At 43.4% G+C, this 21,377-nt stretch overlaps 1 protein-coding gene across 1 annotated transcript in view; it reads right to left on the reverse strand.

Moving 5' to 3' along the window:
* Window positions 1–21,377, reverse strand: part of PTPRN2 (protein tyrosine phosphatase receptor type N2) — a 1,483,255-nt gene that overhangs the window by 191,460 nt on the left and 1,270,418 nt on the right. The window contains exon 16 of the mRNA XM_007952571.1: window positions 10,973–11,185. Coding sequence (XP_007950762.1) covers window positions 10,973–11,185 — 213 coding nt within the window. The remainder of the gene's footprint in view (window positions 1–10,972; window positions 11,186–21,377) is intronic.

A 21,377-nucleotide genomic window follows, 5' to 3' on the forward strand; every position in this document is an offset into this window, starting at 1 on the left:
TCACCAATCCAGAACTTCCACAGTTGCCTGAGGCTCTCTGGGGCATTTCTTCCTCAAGCCACCTCAAGGAGAGTTTACCCAACACTAATGCTGGCACCCTTCAAGGGAGCTTCATTCAGCTCCAGTGATTGTAGCCTGGGGTGGGGGGCGCACAAAAGTGAGCAAGAGCCTTGGACAGAATTCAGCACTCAGTGGTGCTGCTGGCTACGGGTAAACAAAGTCAGAAAGTTAAGAAAGCAGAAAGGAAATCCCAGACATAAGAGCCAAAGAGCGCAAAGTAAACAGAACTCTGAGCGCTGGAGAAAAGCAATTTTAATCATGAGTCCTATCACTGGTCAGGGAACCAAAACCCAACCAATTGCCTTCGAGTTGATTCTGACTCATGGTGATTCCCTGTGTTACAGGGTAGAACTGCTCCCCAGGATTTTCTTTACAGAAATGTTTACAGAAGCAGACTGTCAGTCATTTCTTCTGCTATGCTGCTGGGTAGGTCTGAACCACCAACTTTTCGATTAGTAGTCACAAACCATTTGTGCCATTTTGTTGTTCAGGAGAGACAACCAAATCGGTAGAAGTCACTCTAAATTTAGAGGCTTTTTCCAATGTTCTGAACTTCTCAGACTGCTGGCTAAGTCAGTCTTGCTTATTTCTTCCCTTTAAATGTCTGTTGTTTGCCATTTGGAAACTACTTCCATCTGCCTGATTCTTCTTGCTTTGATTGTGCAATTGTTCTTTCCAAAGCTTTCTTTCCTTATAAATACTCAACTCCTATATTCCTTTGAAGGCTTGAACCAATATTCCTCATTCTCCCACCTTACATAATTTCTTACCTTCTTTTATGCCAGTGTACATGTTGTGTTTAGAGTTGGGCATGCTATGTTTGACAGGCTAATGCATTTCACTGCAGATAATGCTATTCACTGCAGCACACATTCTCTAGTGGCCATCAAGGCAAGGGGATGAAGAAGTTTGCTTTAAAGCGCAGATGGCATGAGTATCTGAGGGACCAAAATGAACATTCCTGGCCCATTTCCTTTTGTGCACGTGTGTGGGATTCTTTCTATGGCTAATGTGCACAAGGCTGTCACTGAAAGGCTATTTTAGGCCTAGACAGGCGTTTTATCCCCACACATTAAAAACTTTAGTTTCTCTGAAGGAAGTTTGCCATGGCTCTGAGGAGGAAGCCTCCATGAACTACCCAAGGACTCCACATTGTATACAGCCAAGCTCAACTTCCCAGCAAGGAGGTGGGACGGCAGGAAGGGAAGTGCTGAGAGGAAAAGCTAAGGATTAGTGGGAAACAGACCTCTCTGAACTAAAGCCACATTTTAGGAGTCTGTTATACTTCATGATGAAATGTATCTATCTTATTTATATCTGCCCTCCATCACCTATTTCCTACCCTCTAAAATTTCTTCCACACATAGATTTCATGTATTCTTTCTCATTTTCTCTAGATGTCTATGCTTTCTTTGCAGGTTGTATTTACATCTACATTAATGAACTTGATCTTAGCAAATATCTCAGCTAAGAGGTCAAAGCACATTTCCTCCCCATTTCATAGATGAGAAAAATGAGCCTTAGAGAAGTGTTTTGCCGACAACTCTGGCTCAGATGCCAAAAGGAAGAGAAAGTACTGTAGTTTCTTTCTTCCATGAGCTTAAATATTGGAAAGGACATAAATGAAAACATTTCTACCATCCATTTTAAAGTCCCTTAATCAACTTTTTACACTTCCCTTTACTTCTTTCAGCTTCTTCATCTCCCAATATTCACTTCATTTCAAAATAGCTCAGCATCCTTTCATATCAGAATCTGACAGTGTCATCAAGCAGCAGATCTCTCTAGTTACATTTTACTGCACAGACGTTTCCTCTCTCTCTATGAAGAATTTCCCACTGCTGGACTTCTCAGATTGAGGGGAATGATACAATTCCTTGGGTGGGGTGGGGTTTTATAAAGAGTAGATTCCGTCACATTAAAGAGACCTACACCTAAAATTGGGAGCTCTGGTAGCATAGTGCCTAAGGCATTTTACTGCTAACCAAAAGGCTGGCGGTTCAAACCCACCAGCCACTCTTTGGAAGGAAGATGGGGCAATCTACTTCCGTAGTGATACTGCCTCGGAAACCCAAGGAGGGGTTGCTATGAGTCGGGTCTGACTTGACGGCACATAACAACAACAACAATGCCTAAAATTGCATTCTTGAACCTAATGTTGCTCTGTGTACATATCCCAAGACTGATTTTATTGACTTCTGGTCCTGGAAAGATGGCAGAGAAAAAGGACTACACAAAAGTTCACATTTACTTCATGACACGTGCCTTCTGTAAAATACCTTCCAAAAAATGTCTTGAATTTTATAGCACTGTCTAGATTTCGTGTATTCTCTCCCATATTCCCTAGATGTCTAAGCTTTCTTTGCAGGTTGTATGTCCTAAGTTTTGGTGGAGAAAATGTATCCCACTGGTCTGAATCTAAGCTAAAGGACAAAGAATAGTCCATACAAAGAAGAATATGTAAAATATATGTATACCTTGGGAAAGGGTGGCTCAGTAACTCAGCAGGAGTACAAACAAGTCAGAAGTATGCAATGCTAATCAACAAACATCTCTGAGTACCTATAACCATTACAAAGGCGCCCCAATGGTTCAGTGGTTAAAGCACCCGGCTGCTAACCAAAGGGTTGGTGGTGGTTCGAACCCACCAGCTGCTCCTTGGGAGAAATATGTGGCAGTCTGCTTCTGTAAAAGATTTACAGCCTTGGAAACCTGATGGTGCAGTTCTACTCTGTCCTTCAGGGTCGAGATGAATCAGAATTAACTTGAAGGCAACAGGTTTGGTTTTTCTGGTTTAACCACTACAAATATTTTATACTTAAGCAGAATGGGACAGCTGAGAAAGCATGTACAGCTACATTAATGAACTTGATCTTAACAATAACTCAGCTAAGAGGTCAAAGCATATCTTCTTCCCATTTCATAGATGAGAAAAATAAGCCTCAGAGAGGTGTTTTGCCAAAACTCTGGCTCAGATGCCGGAAGGAACAGAAAGTACTGCGGTAGCATAGTGGCTAAGGCACTTGACTGCTAACCAGAAGGCTGGCGGTTCAAACCTACCAGCCACTCCTCGGAAGGAAGATGGGGCAATCTACTTCCATAGTGATACTGCTTCGGAAACCCAAGGAGGGGTTGCTATGAGTCGGGTCTGACTTGACGGCACATAACAACAACAACAACAATAATGCATTTAAAAAATGAAAAGTATCACATTCCTCTTCTCCATATAATCATACACGTCTGTCTATACAAGCGGGAAAGAAGAAAATAATGGAATGGAATGAAAAGACATCCGCATATTGCTCCCCCTTTCTGTTGGAGGTGTTTTACAGCAGCACCAAGAAGTTGATCCATTCCACATTTGCCAAAAAGGACAGACTTTGTACTTATCGTAGAATCACAAAGTTGGAAAGAAACTGAGTGGTGCTGTATAGAACAGCCTATGGCCTAGTGGCCTATAGTGTACTGTTCACCACTTTCCCAGTGTTTCCTACCTCCAGTGTAAACTCTGTCTAACTTCTAAGATCTCTATTACAGTTACTCTATCACAACTCTCTATTTTGTTACAGTTACTCTCCGTTGCTTGACAAAATGCTCTGAGCCTGTGAAGTTGGCCCCCAAAATGAATATCAACACCTAGTAGTGCTTCTCCTCAAATCTCTTGCTTGGAATGTCCTCTCTCTCCATCCATCTATGCCCTGCCTATCCTTCAAGATTCCATCGTGGAATTCTCTAACTACCAGGTATCTTGGATCTTTGTACTCTCCTTTGAAATTCTGCAGCATTTGATTTTTATACCATATATGTCACTGTTAGTTGCTGTTGAGTCAATTCTAACTCATGGTGATCTTCTGAGTGCAGAGTACAACTGATCCTTAGGGTTTTCAAGGCTTTGATCTTTTGGAAGCAGACCGCCAGGCCTGTCTTCTGAGGTGCCTGGGTGGATTCAATTTTCCAACCTTTCAGCTAGTAGTTAAGTGCTTAACAGTTTGTGCCACCCAAGGAATCTTATGTCATACATATTATCTCTCAGTTACTTAGAACTTGTGTTATTTACTATTGTTTCACTCTTCTCCTACAAAAGAGTATAAACTTTGAAGAGAAATGATGCTTGCTTTTTCTAAATCTCCTATAATACCTTCAATGGAGAGGAAATATCATAGATCTAGGAATCAGAAGATAAGGGATCTTGTGCAACCTTGGCCAGCTCACTTAATGGTTCCATGCGGTAGTGGGAAAAAGCGTGAGATTGAAAATCTCAATGCATTAGCAAATATTTCCTAATTCTAGTTCTGGTACTTGTTACCTCTGTGATCCTGAATAAGTCATAACAAGTGACTATAAAGCAGGGATGACAATACTGACCCTGCTTACCTCCCATGGTTGGAAGGATTAAACAAGATTGACCTGCACAGGATTTCAAGAACCTTTACAACACCTTCAGGAGCACTCGTTAAATAGTAGTTGGTTGACACATCACAAATGAGCCCTGGTAGCATAGTGCTTAAGTGCTCAGCTGCTAACTGAAAGGCTGGTAGTTTGAACCCACCAGCCCCTCTGTGTGAGAAAGATGTGGCAGTCTGCTTCCACAGAGATTACAGCCTTGGAAACCCTGTGCGGCAGTTCTACTCTGTCCTACAGGGCAGCTATGAGTCAGAATTGACTCGACAGCAGTGGGTTTGGATTTGGGTTTGGTGACTCATCATGAGGACAGCTGGAGAGCTGAAGAAAAGGAATTCTTAAAGAATTGTTCAGTGTGCAAAGTGTGTCACTGAGGAACTCTTCCAGCTTCTTGGCAAAAAAAAAAAAAAAAGGAAGCATTCCCTGATTTTGACAGTGAAATGGAAAAGCATACTTAAATATTACCTATAGTGAAGTAAATCAAACCTGTACACTTTCCATAGAGACCATCTAAACTTCTTTGCTTGCTGGTTGTGACCACAAATACTTTCTTTTCTGAGCCTCTGAGATACCTTCTTTCCATGGCTGTTAGACAGCATAATGAGATAACACAGGAAAAGTCACCTAGCACATAAAACCCAAACCAAACCCACTGCCTTCAAGTGGATTCTGACTCATAGTGACCCCCACTTTGGGTTTCCAAGGCTGTTAATCTTTACGTAGGTACGTTGCTTCATCTTCCTCCCACAGAGCAGCAGATGGGTTTGAACTGTTGACCTTCTGGTTAGCACTCAAATGTCTTAACCACTACACCACCAGAGCTCGTTTTACCTAGCACATAGCAAAGGCTAAGTAAATATTCCCTCTGTCTTCCTTTCCTTCTCCTTCTTTCTCATATATAGCACGAAATAACTTCATTTCCTTTTTAAGAAAGTTATTCAAATAATATCCAGATCTGCTAATAAATTTACCAACATAAAAATAAAACACGGTAAATATAGCAGCAACAAGAAATCAAAGAATTCAGGCTTCTGAATTTTTATGTTTCAGACATTTCAATTTTTTATTTTCCAAATATCTCACAGAGGGGTCTGCTATTTTTAATTAAGTCTGATCTAATTATTGATGTCTGATCCAGGAAAGTGGTTTGATGTACTAGCCAAAGCACCATGCCTTATTTTTATGTTTAGAAACTTATTTGGCAATCTTTTCAGACTTCAGTATTCTCTCGAAGATCTCTTTCCAAATCACATGAGTGACATTTGATGAAATATTTTGCATGAGCAAAACTGCAAAATGATCATTAGTTACTGCTTTTGGAAACTGCATATTTGAAACTTTAAAACTTGTAAGAAAAATGCACTACAAATGGACATCTTCTAGAAAAATTTTCAGACCCATAAGCAAAAAGGTATTTACAAGGTTTAATTGAGCTTGCAATACAAGTTTGCTGAACTTAAACATTGATGATCTTAAACTGAACACACATACAAACAAACAGGTCTTAGAATGTTGGGGAGAAATGTATTCCTTTACCCTCATTGTAGAAAAATTTTGCAAGTTTTCCTTAGGTAATTACATTACTAGCTCAAGAAGCACGGACTCTGGCAACAACTAAATATTTACTTATTTTACTATTAAACCCAAGCATATTTCTGCATGTATAATATAAAAAGGCCTTTACCCTCAAGGAGTACAGAATCTATCTGAGAAGATAAACACACACACACACACACACACACAAAACCAAATCAGTATCTGAACAGTTTTGAGAGAATTCTACCTAAGGAATTCTACTTAGTAGCTTCTTTTACAATGGTAAAATTAGGAAAATTCTAAATCTCATGCTTTACTAAATTATACTAAAAAGAAAAGTCTTTAACACTATTTCAGAGTGCCTTCCACTTTTTGGAGTATGATAGATTTTGTTTATTGGATATTTACAAAAAATATTTTTATCTGAAATTTTAAATACAAAGCAAAGAAAGCCATTCTAAGATATATAACTGAATTAAATGGAAAAGAAACTTGTGGGGTCAAGTAAATCTCAGAAAATTTCACTATGTTTTCCAACTTAATTGGGAACATTCTACCCTGTTGCCATTTCTATTACTAGTGATTACATCAATTCTAGAAGCTTAAACTCATCTAGAAATAGAAAGCTCTCTTAATTCAACACCCAAGATAATAAGCCAACTTGTGACATGTCCTCTCTTTGTTGAACCTGCTCTACCCTCAATCAGAGGTTAGAAGTCAGGGTGCATTTGGACTCACAAACACATCAGCCCGAGTTGATGGAACATCCCCAAATAGCAGCAATCACCATGCGCACTGTCATTACATTAATAATCACTTGCTAATGGGAGCAGTGACAACCAAGATGTGCACTTAGAGGCTCTGTTTATAGGCAGTCCCCACAGCCTGAATGCATGCTTTTCTCTGGGTTTGGTTCCAAAGGCCTCAAAGTACACAAGGAAACCTGCTCAATATTGTGAAATACACCATCAAAAGAGAACTAACTGAAAATTCCACAGGAGTCTCTGCCCTCATGTCATAGAAGGAAGAGTGGGCTGGCAGAATACTAAACTTGCTGTTCAAAGATGATCAAAGCATCAAAGAAATGGATGCAACATTCAAAAAAGAGACTCGATAGAGAGAAAGAAAGAGAATATCTTCTAATAATCTAACGACTTATTTTTGGCACAGTTTTCACCCAATCACCACTCATAGAAATAGGGCACCTACATGAAAAAATACATGAAGTATACTGGTACACCAAATCTCACAATTTTTTTGTGCCTTTACATTATTCTTAGGATACACACATATACACACACACACATGAAATGCCATGCCAATTTGGAAAAAAAGAATAAAAGCAAACAAAATTGGCCTTCTAGATAATGAAGCACAAACTTAATCCAATTATACTATGTCCTATATACATAAAAAACATTTACTAAAAGAAACATTTACTAAATATGATGCAAAAAAGTGGATGTCATTATTCCATTAAAAAATTACCTTTAAAAATGTATTTCAGTTATTCTGAAAGTTAATATTCCCAATTCTTTCAAATCTGAGCAAATTAAATTTTGATAGATTATCTCATAAGATTGATATCTTGTTAAAAGTATAGGAGATTGTCAAAAAAGATTTGATTTTCCAATAAGTAAAGCAAACAAAAATCTCTCTCTCTCTCTCTCTCTCTCTCTCTCACATACACACACATACCTGTGAACTAAATAAGCATTAAAATGTTGACTCTGTCTATAAAGTAGTTTTATTTTGAGGAAGAAAAAGTGAAACTGCTTAAAGATGTTCACATTAGAATCTATTAATTTATAATATACTTAATGCCTTGAAACTAAGTTAAGAAAAACCTACTGATTATTCAGAAACACTGCATGATTCACTGTACCTCAAAATTTCATGCCATGAGCTATGTGCATGCATGGGTATTACAGAGATTGCCAGTATCTTCAATGGGAGGCATATTACAAGACGTACCTTGTATGGGCTGACGCAGACAAACACTTTATGAAGTCAACATAATGAACTGCCTCCCAGATTCTGTTAGAAGCATCTTGCTAATATACCAAAGCTAGTGTTCTTTCACTGGAACAAGTTTATTCTACTTTGAGACTCCATGGGAAGGAGGACTCTCATAAATAGAGGGCATCAATGTCTCACCCAAAATAGCAACTCTGAGCTTTACTCCTTTTCACACTCTTATCAGAATTCCTGTTCTCCTTCCCTTTTCTCTTCTTTCCCTCAGTGACAACACCTGGTTCTTTTGCTTAAAAGGTCATTCACAATCCTGCTATTAATGAAACTTATTATGTTGCCACCTACCCTTCTATCACTCTTCAATTACTTCTAACCTAACTTACACAACAATCTTTCTCATCAACTTTTAAAAATGAATTAACTGTTTCTCTCATGTGCCCATGATATAAATCATAATTATCACATTTTTCCATTTTCCTTGTAACCCAGTGATCGAGAACTATGACAAGTCTGTCCACAAGCTCACTTTTAGTTTCTCACTCACTCACTCTAGTATCAGCTAAATACAATATTTCTAAGAAGAAATAGATTAAATCAACAACTTTGCCTGCAATTTATCACTTTATGTTTGTAATATTTTAAAAACTTTTCAGACATATTTTTAAACTCAAAGAAGTCTCAGTAGCAGCTATGGAAAACCCAAATGAGCTATAGATACATTACTGAATTAATACCTGTTTCATTTTCAAATGTAAATATTCTCTATTTATAGCTGTAATTTTATGAGGCTTTAATATACTACTCAGTTAAATTTCAAGCTAAAAATCATGTAATCTTCCTCCCCATTTGCTGAGTCCTACTCTGCTAAAAATAAATAAATAAACAAAAAGAACGCAACAATAGCTGAGCACCAGCTTTTTCTGACTAATAAACAAACTACTTTGATGGGGCAAGGTCTCACATTTAAAGTAGATCCCTAAAGGGAGTGATTTCAAAACTAAGCCACACAGAAAATTTTTGAATAATTTCATTTCCAAATTTTCCTAGATCATAATTTTAAAGGAAAAATGTTTTTTTTTTTCTTTCTTTCTTTTTTCCCTTTTTATTAATCTGAATTGAAGAAAGCACACATTTCATTTACTGTCTGGATTACAGATTCTTATTAAACAAACCAGAGCTCATTATAAAATCAATATCAACTTAACCACCATGCCCCCAGGAGGAACAGCAAAAAGGTCACTCCAAGAAATTCAAACAATTTTCCTGCTGGAAGGGCACGATTTTAATTACAGATACTATTAATTAGAGCTGTCACTGGGAAGATTTTTTTTTCTGTTAATTATCACAAACTCAGTTTTAAGTATGCATTTGCAACCTGCATTTTTGTAAAAATTAGTCATTTCGGCATGCAAGTCCAACCTTTCCATCCTATCAATATTTTATATTTGAATTTCAGAGTATATCAAAGGATGCCAAGCTTTCTAAAAATCTACGCCAGTATGATCTTCCATCTTTCATACATAGAACAGAACTGGTGTGATAATTTATTGATGTACTGACACAGTCCTGGCCCTGAAGACCTGTTTTATATTGATGTTCTTTCTCAATACAATTTGTGGATAAACTCTTACTCGTTTAGGTGCATCTTTTTCTGCCTTCTTTTTCAAAAGTGATTTTTCTTTTGCTTTGAAGCAATGCTACATACTGTTACTGAAATGCCATCTTCAACACATCTGAAGTTCTTTATAAGGAAAAGAGTTTAATGACCAGACATGTAAGTCCCTTCTAGAAAACCTCCAGTTTTCTCAATTGGGTGGCGATACATAATGCTTTTGAGATGGGAGAAGTTATCGCCTGGTGTCTTTTCAACTTGGAGATTTTGTAAATTCATCCCACAGCTCTCTTTAAATCACACAGGGTCAGAGTGGCCCATAGGGCAGAGAAATTCTAGCTCAGACGACCTCATAAAGGACACACTGCTGAGCAATTTGGTGATATTTTTCTGGAAAGAGCTTGAGAGCCTATCCTCAACCCCCCATGTAACTCTGGTGATAGAATAATAATATTTAATTTATATATGATTGTAAAATGCAATGTATTATTTACAAGGCCTATTACACATAATAATCACGTGACTAGAGAAAACAAAGAATCTAATCCAATGGGAGAAAAGCTTTCACAAATATATATCTATTAAACTTTTAAAGCACAGATTAAGTAAATTATTTTACTTTCCCAAATGGGAATTAAATGATAATTTTATATTAAAAGAAATCAAATGCTCTGACTTGTATATATTCTAAGCTTGCACTGCTGTTAAAACTGAAGGTATATTTTTACTTCCAAACTAAACTGTGAATTGTTTCTATGCCCAATTTGGTCTGAACCTGCCTTCTTCACAATCTCATTGGTTTCTAATTTATTTTCCAGATTTGTCTGTAATATTTCTGTACCACCAGTTCACAGCTGTCTCCATTGTTCTCATGGAGACATCCTTGGTTTACTTCCCATTTATCAGCATTATATTTCACTTTATCCCAATAATAGCAAAGGGTGGCAACAGATCAGGTCAAAGGATCTTTTCATATAAAACCCTGAGGAAGTTGATGATTTAAGGGACATCTTCAAACATCTACACAACCAATTTATCTTGCAACTCTGACATTTTTCATTAATAGTGGTCAAACTAAGAAAGATAACAGATAATATATAATTCATCTATTATACTTTTTCTACATTTCTAATTAGCAACTTGCTTTCACAGCTAACATGAGACTATCCAAGAACAGCATAAGATTAATATAAAGAGCTGTAAAACTGTGGTTGCAGTATATTTACATGAATGCTAATGAGAAGTTCCACATTGTCATCATAAAAGATCCTAAAGCATGAATAAAGGAATCATTGCTGGGAATGGGGGAGGGACCAGAGAGAAGTTAAACCGTCTGTCTGTTCAGGTAATGAACTGAATACACCAGTTTTTTAAGAAGTCTCCTTTTACCTGGTAAGCAGTGGTGGCATCTGAGCCCGGGTCCCCCCCTAGTCCTGAGAGCTTCTCCTTCAGTTTGTAGTGAGAGCTATGGCGCAGGCAGTAGATGACCCCTGAAGCCAAGAGGACCCCAATGATGCATGCAATGGAGATCAGGGTTAGGACCACGAACTTGGTGGAATCTTCTTGCTCTACTTGATGAGGCAGAAGCTTGAGCTTGCTTTTCTGCAGAAAAAGGAAGAGAGGTAGCATGTTAGTACTTCATAAATCATGACCTCTTAAAAACCCAAGACACACATACTTTTAAAATGCAACTTGGAAATGCGAAAATCAACAGAACACGATTCTGTGTTGGCATGAAAACAACAACAGGACGGATATACACAGCAGCACCCCTTAAACAAGTAGTTATTTAAAACAGTACTATTACAAACTACAGTATTTTCAAGAGGAAAGTTAAAGGCATAACTTTTTTCTTCTTAATGGCACCCACTTTCCAAACTGAACAATGTAGAGTATTTGGCAGCTAATTTGCTACCTTAAGTGAAATAATTTGTTTATCCCTTCTTTTTAAAAAGTATGGGGAGGGGGGATACAGCAATTTATCCAGAGCCTGCACAACAAAAGTGGAGGGCTGGGGGTGAGGGCAGGAGAAAGGGATGGAGAATAGCTGGACCCTGTTTTGATTACAAGTAGCAACAGAAGTCAAATAATTTAACACATAACAGAATATAGGACTGATTTGATAAATCTTCATATTAATATTCTTAATATTTTAGGTGATTTGTCATCCTGGAAATCGCTCTGCTTGCCCTCAAAGTTACATTCATTGGTACGATAGGGGCCAATGTAAGTCACTCTCCACATACATGAGTGTCTGCCAGGCACATACTTCTACACATAAGCTTTTTTTTGTTGTTTTTCTTTGTTTTGCCACAAGATGTGTAGAAGAGGATGGTTTAGGGAGTTCAGTTTTGAGCGGTGTAAAAAATGAGGGTTCCAAACTCCTTCAGTCTGACTGTTTCAAGGGGCGGGGATGCAGGAAAAAAATATTAGAAAGTTCTTTTGGTGCACTTGTTTCCCTATGCTAAAAGTTGTACCCTGATTTCCCCTCATTAGCTTCATTATAAGGTATATTAGCAACAATTAAAAACGCAACAGGAAAATGAAAAGACCGGCCTGCAAATTGCAGCGAGACTCACTTGGCCAGCACACCCTTTTCACAATTACTAGGGAAATGAATTGAAAAGCACGCCCCTGCCTCAGTCCTGGTTGCTACAAGATGAGAACAATTAGCAAACTCCTTTCCACCACCTAATTTCGCGTGGTAACAAAATGGATTTTTCCCCATGAATGCCTAGCCGGCCTATTCATTATCTCTCTTCTATTAGTAATTTTCTGCTCTGTATTCAGCTACCCAACTCTTAATTTCCTCCTGTCTTGCAGTGTACACAGTGCCTCTTATGTCAGGCCGGGTCCATTTTTATCTTGTAATCATAAAGGCCACCAAAGCAATTATCGCTGGTCTTGACTGGAAAAGCTGGTCATTAATTAGCCTCCTTTTGCCTTCAGTACAGCGGATTAGCTAGTGCTGGGACTGAGTTAATGGAAACGCGGGATAAATGAGAAAAGACTCCCAGATTTTCTTGCCTGGATGCGCGGCTAGGAGGAGGACGGTTAGGTTTGTAAACCGCGGGAGGTGGATTGAGGAGAGGAGAAAGGAGGGGGATGTTAAAGAAAGAGAAGGAGGAGCACCCGGTAGAGAAGGAAAGAAAGAGAGGGAGGGAAAGTGGGGAGAGCCAAGAATGACAGAGGGGGGTGGAGGAAGGAGAGTGGGAGCGAGAGCGGGGGGCGTGTGGCGCGGATTCCCGAAGCCGGTGTGGCCGCAAATCCCGCGGCTGCCGCTGGGTCCCTGGCGCACAGCACTTTCGCTCTCCGCCGCGGAGAGTGCGACGAGGAGACCCCCCCCTCCCTTTCTCCTATCCCTCTCCTCCTCCTCCCCGCCCGCCTTCCCAAGCACTTGGAGCCGCTGCCAGAAAAAAGTCACTCCTGAGAACCGTCCAACCCCCACCCCCGGCAAGGAAGCCAAATCTCTCCCCAAGCCGTCCCCTCAGCCACTCCCCGCACCCCCTCCCCACGCGGGGTGAGAGCCAAAACCAAATAAATAAATAGGAGGTATCCAACCACGACGCGGCATAATCAGGCAAAGGAGGGGAGGGGAGGCGCCCTCCCCGTGGAGCGCACCGCCCGGAGCCCAGTGCGGGGACCGAAAGCTTGGGTCCGGGTCTGGCTCGCGGCAGCGGTGGAGGGGCGCCCCCGGGGTTCTCTTCCTCTCGGGCGAGCGGCGTTTGATTATTCGCGTCTGTCCAGCGGCACATTTAAAGCGGCCCCCGCCGGGGCCCTGCGCGCCGCCTCCAGCTCCTCCTCTCGGAGACCGGCGGGCCGCCCCCACCCCTGGCAGGGGAGCCGGGAGGGGCGCTCAGTTTCTGAGCGCGGGCGGCTGGCGTGAAGAAAGGAGAGCTGCAGGAACTCGCGGCTCCGGAGACCCCGGCCCCTGGGACGTTGGCCAGCGGATAGCGCGCGAGCGTGGGGTCCACAGTCTTGGGCTGGGATCTGGCGGCAGGGATTCGCCCCGCGGCTCCCTGGGATTAGCATTTCGCTTGAAAGGGTCGCCGATTCCTCCGGCTTTGGGTGAGAGGTCAAAATCTACATCTAAATGGGTGGCTAGTTTGAAAAATGATGGTTCCTTGCCCTCCCCACACTGAGCCAGGCTGTCGCGGGAGGATTCGCGACGCCATCCTTTCCCGGCTAGGCGCCCGGCACTCTGAGCCGCGATCGTCAAGACCCTCCAGGGTGCGAGCCTCGAGCGCCCGTCGGACTCCGCGCCTGCCCCAAGCTTCCAATGGGACCAGCACCTCAGAAGTGGCGGACAAACAAGGCGGCCACAACAAAGGAAACCTTGCTTGTCAGAGGGTAGAGAGGCTCTGCTGTTCCGCCACGCGGGCAAAGCGCGCACAGCCAGCTCCGGAGCTCGGCGCAGCTATCAAGAAAGCTCTCCAGTCACACACGCTGGCACGCGGGAACACAGCAATGGCGCCATGCCACGCATGCCCTACCCGACATCCAATTGTTCATATTGGGGAAATAGGAGATTTCAAGCGCCCTGGCCTATGTTTTCGCTTGTAAATAAGGATTTACCAACCTTCCCGCATAGAGATACAAGGCGCACATAGACGCTTTTATACCCAAACTGGTTCTGTGAGTGCTCCCATAACTCACCCCTTATGTGGTGTACACATCAATGCACACTCCGGCAAACGACTACACTCACACTTATGAACGTGCCACACACACATTCACTTCCAAGTAACCCCAAAGTAACACTTGAGTATGCTGGGCGTTGGGGAAAGGGGGTGTGGAATCATCCATGAACGTTACTATGTTTCTAACAGGCCTTCATCCCTTTAACGAGCACCAAACAGGCTCACAGCTTTAAAGCAGTGTCAGGCGAACGGCAATTGAGACCTAGCAGTGAGTTACACTTCAGAAGCAGTTGGATTGCGCTTGTATTTTAATGGGCATTTGCCTTGCCTCCCAGGATCCGGCACGCTCAGGCCCGGCCAAGCGTTCGCAGCAAGAGCACTGGAGTGGGGCGGTTCACCTCCAGACCGGTAGCACGGGCAGCTCGCGACGACCGCACCGCTAAGAGAAAGAATCCTAGGCGGCCGCCTGGCTGCTTGGGGTTGGTGGCACAGGGGCAAGTACTGTTCTCTAGGAGAGCGGCGAGAGCCTTTCAGCGCTGCGGGGTTGCAGTTCCTCTCGCCGCTGCTCCCTCACACAGAGAGCTTGGAATTCATTCAAAGGTCAAATAAAAATGTCAAGGATAGTGATTGCCTGAAGAGTTCTGGTCTCTCCTTCTAGGGCACCCCAACTCCTCCTCCTTTCAGCTACCCCAACTCTCGCTAGGTCCCAATCGCTCGCGGACAATGGAAAGGGTGAAGGAGCGGGACCCAATCCCATATGAGCTCCATTTTCTCCACTCTCCCAATTCCCAGCTGCCTAGGCCAGTGTTCTTCGCCGCCTGGCCACCGCTTCCCTATTAGGGGAAGGGTTTGCCTGACATCCCAAGGTTTGCCTCTACAGGCGTTAAGGAGACGCTTCTTCCAGAGGGGGATGGGGCATGAACCTGGGACCTGCTGGCAATCCCGTGGCGGCAGGGCCTAGACAGACAAGGCTGCTCTCATGGTTGGCAATGCGGGGCTTTGAAGGTGGGGGGCACTAACGTCTAGAGAGTCCTGGATTCGGCGGAGTGAAAGGGAGGATGGAATCTGACGGGGGCGGGGGGGGGCAGGACACTGGATGGTTGGGTGACCAGAGTCTGAAATCAAGGTCGTAGGATCTTACATCTAGGCTGGGGAATCCAATCTGCCCCAAGGTGGAGGAGACGGCAGCGACTGGCCTGCGGGTACCTCAAACAAAACTTGAAAAGTTACTTTTACCTGGAGCCGCCCCAGCTGCGAGTTCCAAACGTCCTGTCTAGAGCTGCTGGGGGTTAGGGAGCAGGGTGGCAAGTGTGGGTGGGTGGTTGTGTGGAGGGGTGTCACAGGAACGGTTTCAGTAGGTGGCAGAGTGAAGCGACAAGGAAGTAGAAAAATACACATCAGTTCTGGATAAGATGGGTTGGCTGCAAGTTGGGTTTTCAACCCATAAAAAAGAAAGAAAGTGAACTCCTTTCCTTGACTAAGTGCTTGAGTTTAAATAACTCCAATATTTTTTCCCTTCCTCTTCGTGTAGTTAAAAACAACTTAAAACTCCTGCTAAACGTGAGCTTTAAAAAAAAAAAAATCTGATATTGGTTTAAAAGTGAATTTAATGCATCATATCTGACCCAGACATAATTTTACTGGGTGTCATGGCCTCTCTTTGACTTCTCCTTGGTACTGGCCTCCCAAAGGCAAAACTATTACATCTGCACTACAGGTTCCTTTCTGAAATCTTGCTCTTGGACTGGCTTGGAAGAAAGTTCCAGACTAATTAAAGCATCTTGTCAGTCTGGACTTGAAATTGAAAGAAAATAATGTTTAAATATTTATAACTGACATTTGCAGTCAGGCATCTTTTAAAAGCAGAATACCTCTTTTTGTACTCTGGCAGCTTGGTTTATTGAAAGTTTGGGAACAGAGGAGAATGAGTGAGGAGGAAGGTTAAGGAAGAATAACACAGTCATACAAAGATTATATGTGTGTGTGTGTGTGTGTGTGTGTATTTGAGGGTGTGGGATACACACACAGATAAGCATTTAATGCTAAGTTCCTTAGATGCAGGATAACTCATTGCCGTGGAGTCTATTCCAACTCATAGCGACTCTACAGGACAGAGTACAAGTGCCCCATAGGGTTCCCAAAGCTGTAAATCTTTACAGAAGCAGACTGCCTCATCTTTTCCCCTTGAAACAGCTGGTGGGTTCAAACCGCCAAATGCTTTAACCACTGTGCCACCAAGGCTCCTAGATGCAAATTAATATGATTTAAAAAAAAATCAGGAATAATTAAATGAAGCGTTATATCAAGTTAGCTGTATCTTGAGAGAAGTTGAAGGTCAAAATACGTATTTTGTCCACTCTCCAATCCTCATTTTAGAATATAAAATATTGGAAATATTGTGATTAAAAGAAATATATGGCCAAAGCAGACAATTTGTGGAATTGCTCTTAGAAATTAGAATCTATAGACATCATTTTGACTTAATTTAAATTATTTTGATCTGTGCTGGTAAAGGTGCAATGGGGCTTCCTTTATATCATCTTGTGAACCATTTATGGTAAAATGTCTTAAAAAGTTCTTTTACCTGTCCATTTGATAAGCTTAAAAGAAAAGAAAAAAGAACATTCCATATCTAAACCTGAACCTGAGACAGCCATACAAACACAAAACTTAATTGTAATAAATACTTGCTGACAGGTAGCAAGGCTGTGTAATGTAACCAGTTAATAAGAACTCATAATCTAAGTCACTGACTTGCATTTTAAAGTATTTTTGTACCAAAAAACTTATATACATAGGCATTCAAGTTCAATTACATTAAACTTCTAACATTGTCAATGTTTTCATTTGTATTATTGCTAAGAAATTTGATTTGTAAACCCAACCTCATCCTGTACTTTTCTGCACTTTTACTTTACTATGATAAAAAAAAAAAATTAGTTTTAGCAACTACTAATAACTTGCTATAACAAATCTGTTTTTCGTTTGCTACACCTTAAAATTACTTGGAAATTTTACACTAAATTTACTAAAGTATATTTACTAAAATATAGCAACTATACTTTAAAGATGATAAATTTTTTTTAGCAGCTTTCAGGCCATGGCAAGTGACCAAACTTAAAAATATGGTGAGGGGGTGGTGTCTTAAAATATTTTTAAAGTATTTTTTAAAGCTGTTAACTGAACTATTTTTAATTTGAAATTCACCACAGAATTCTAATAAATGAGAGAAGTCAGGCAGAAATAATCATGTATTAATTCTCTGCATTACAAAATCTTTTCAGAAGCTATTATCAGTGCAAGAGGCATTGTGGTCTGAATTCAGGGTGGGAGAAATCCTTTGTGCAACTGAAAGCTATTGTTCCTCTGTGCAGATGAAATTGTACTTGCAAATCTGCCATTCCAGTAGCCCCCCAAAAAAATTTTTTTCTAAGCCTAGATAGGCAAAAGAAAAAAATCACCAAGAAATAATTATGTTTAAATATAAACTTTAATAAAAAATAAATCAGGATATGCTGTTTTAAAATAGGCTATTTGCTGATTTTTTTTCAAGCATAGATATAACATATACAAAAGATAATAAATAGTTTGTCATCCTTAAACACCCCTAAAACCTGAGTTTTAGGATTACTGTGTATTAAAATATCAGGGAAGATTTATGGTATGGATGTTTGGTGGTGGGGAGGGCCCTCATGTGAGTTAATTGTTAATAGGGCTTGGTAAACAGCTAATCTTTTTTGGGTAGAATAGAGAGAAAACAGACAATCGATTTTAGAAAAGGCCGAAATGGACCGACTAACAGAAACATGCTCAAAGCCATCTTTCAGGTTTACTGCAGGCATTTTTATTCTATTAAAACTCAAACTTGGCCAAAAAACTTAAATGCACCGCTCTCCTGACCCGTACTTTTGGCATGCATATTTGGTTCCTGAGGTCCTGTGTAACTCTCTCTCTATCTCTCTCTCTCTCTCTCTCTTTCTCTCTGTGTCACACACACACACACACACCTTCACACTCAGGGGCTTACTAGGATAGCACTTTGGTCTTGGGAAATGAGTTTTTCCCCCAAAGAGCCAAACCATCTTCATGATTGGGGATTTTTACTTTACCTCTGTCAGGGAGAATAAGAAGCCCCACCTAGAAGATTTGTGTAGCGTCGCTTATTAGGGGATCGCTGTGCCACTACTGAGTATTTGTCAAGGCAAACGGAGGGTCATTTTTCCGCCTCTCCTTGTTGTTGTTGTTGTTGTTTTGCCATCGAGTCGGCCCCGACTCATAGCGACCCCTCCTTGGGTTTCCGAGGCAGTACCACTACGGAGGTAGGATTGCCCAACCTTCCTTCCGAGGAGTGGCTGATGGGTTTGAACCGCCAGCCTTCTGGTGAGCAGTCAAGTGCCTTAGGCACTATGCTACCAGAGCTCCTCCGCCTCTCCTGGGGAGGTGTAAATCGAAAGGCCTAGGGCTTTCTCACATTCTCCCTTTTCTCCCCGTCCCGTTTCCCCTTATTTATTTATAAGATCCCTACAAAAGTCGGAAAGACTCAACCACAGCGAGGGGCACAAAGGGTAGAGGGGTTCCCGGGACCTGCAGCTCACTCACACCACTGAGAAAGGTCACGGCACGTCCCACGGCCTCCCATTCACTGCGCGAGCACAATGCTACCGCCCATACCTTGCTCCGCACCACAAAGCGCGCCGGCCGCTCAGGCTGCGCACGGGGGATTAATATCCCCAACAACGACCGCATCAAACCAAGATTCAGGAGTTCAACAAGCCTCTACTAACGTACTACACCTCCTCTGCCTTCCCTGCTCCACCCCATTCCCCACCCTCATTCTCAACAGCCAAATGGAGCTGACTTGGCTGAGGAGGGGTTGCGTGTGTGTGTGTGTGGGGGGGGGTGCATTTTCTCCTGTGTTGGATAAAAAGAGAAGAGCTTCCACCCCCCTCCCACGCTCAAACCATTCACCTCCCTCACACCTTCTCTCCTATCCCCAATTCTGTGACGGTGGGAATGCGCTGGCTTAGATAAACCCCAATCAGAGAAAAACTATGGAATATACTGAACCCTTGATTCCAGAGGGGTAAGGCTTCCCTAGCCTGGGGCTACCGAGGAGAAACCCCGTAGCGTCAGGGAGGCGGAGACTGCGTGGCTTGGGTTTGCGCGCGCGGCCTAGCCCGTGGCGCGCCAAGTGCCGAAGCCTCTGAGCGAGTGGCGATATAGAGCGCCGTGCAAAGGCGCCAGTCGGGTGTCTGAGCTTGGGACCCCAAGAATGAGCCGCTGTCTCAAGATTTAGATAGGCAACTTAAACCCGGAGCAGGAAGACTCTGAGAGGGAGAAGGAGGACTGGAGGCGAGGCAGACCGTGACAGCAGAACCACTCAGGCAGAACTGGCGGCTGCGCCTCTGAACTTCAGCGTCTGCACCGCGCGGGAGAGCGCCTTGGGGACTTGTCCGTGTCCGGGCGGCTTATCGCTGCAGTGCGCGGGAGGAGACAGGCACTGTCGGCAGCTCGTGGCCTCTCTCTGGGTTTGGGGTGACGCGGTGTGTGTGTGTGTGTGTGTGTGTGTGTGTGAGGAGGGGAAGAGAGTAAGGTATTGTGGGCACTGGCGAATGTAAAGCGACCTCCCCCAGATGTCCAGCGTGGACCGGGTTGGGACAGGACCGAATGCGCGTTGACTTTAGCGCCTCTCAGCGGAGGGACTGAGCCGCAACCGAGTCTGGACCAAGGAAAAAAAAGGGCGGGAGACTTTCTCTGACTCTAAAAGCTGATTTTGCTGCTGTTTTAACACCTGATTTTGGGGGCCGCTGGACTGTTTCCAGCGAGGCTTCTCTAAAACTACGAAATGGGCCTATGTTTAGAACCACATGGAGCCTTATGAGTGAATGAAATAAAACCCCTATTTTAAACAGTTCTGCGTCCAAAGTTTCTCTCTCCGGGCAAGAACGTGGGCCGCTTCACCTGGAGGAAGCCCGAAGAAAGCGGCAGTTTAGGTTTGGGAGAAGGGAGGTGACCTCTCCCAGGTGTTTCTCAGACAAGTTGTGGGCTTGGGGGAACCCTCCCCTCTCACAGGACGGCCCTACTGGCTCCGTCCCACGTCCTTGCCTTCGAGCACCCCGGTGTCGTCTAAACCTGATGCCCGCTAGGAGATCCTGGTGGCACAGAGGATGCGTCCCTAGGATCAAGCGAGCGGCGAAAAGCGTCCCAAAATGGGGCTGGGAAGAAAAAAAATCCCCCGACGCTGGTTACCCTCCCTCCTGACTGCACATCCCTCTCCTTCCTCACGCCTTTCTCACAGACACACATACTCTATCCTTAGGCCCCCAGCTCCCTCACGGCCGTATCTGGACCGCCCGAACTACGCAGGAGTAGCGAGCAGCATGACAGAAAGGGGGACAAGAGTTCAGGTGAAAAGTCATGAGACAACTGTTTCAGCCCTTGCTGGTGCGGCTTCCGTCCGGTCGCTTTGCGGAAATAACCGCGCCCCCCTCCATCTGTGTGCTTAAGAATTCCTGCCCCTCGACCGGTTCACCCCTGCTTGCCCAGCTCAGTCCACTTGCGAACTGTTTCCTAAACCTCCCCAGCAAGTCTAGAGCTTTTGCAGGTGTCTTTCTGCGAAGTGAGATTTCGTCACCGCCCTGGGCACCTAACCGCAAATCCGCCCAGCCGAGTCCCCCGCGCCCACCTTCCACCCTGCTTTCCCATTACCCACCTACAAGTCTCGCTATCCCCTCGGTTCTTCCCTCCTCTCTCCTTCGCCCACTCCAACTCCTCTTCCCTTCTGCAGAGCCGAAAAGACTTCCCCGCCAGTCCCTTGCCCAGGACCGGGCGCCCGCTGTTACCTGCAGCTTTCCGGGCGCCCAAGCCCGGGAGCGAGGGGGTGTGTGCACAGCCGAGGGGATTCAGTGCCTCGCAGTAAGGGAGACAAACGCCATCACCGACAGCCTGCCTGGTGCCCTCAGCCAAAAACAACACACAAGCGGCGAAATCCTCCTTAGGACCACAAACTTCTTCACAGGCCCGCGAAGACAAAGGTGCTGTGCGCGGGAGCAGTGGCGGCGGCTCCCACCACAGCAGGCAGCAGCCAGGACCCAGCCCGCGAGCGCCACTGCGCGCAACGGCCATACCGCTGCTTGGCGCGCTCCGCCCCCACC

Source organism: Orycteropus afer, unplaced genomic scaffold (genome assembly GCF_000298275.1).
Source record: "Orycteropus afer afer isolate SDZICR_OR568_19922 unplaced genomic scaffold, OryAfe1.0 scaffold00347, whole genome shotgun sequence".
In the NCBI taxonomy this organism is placed as follows: Eukaryota; Metazoa; Chordata; class Mammalia; order Tubulidentata; family Orycteropodidae; genus Orycteropus; species Orycteropus afer.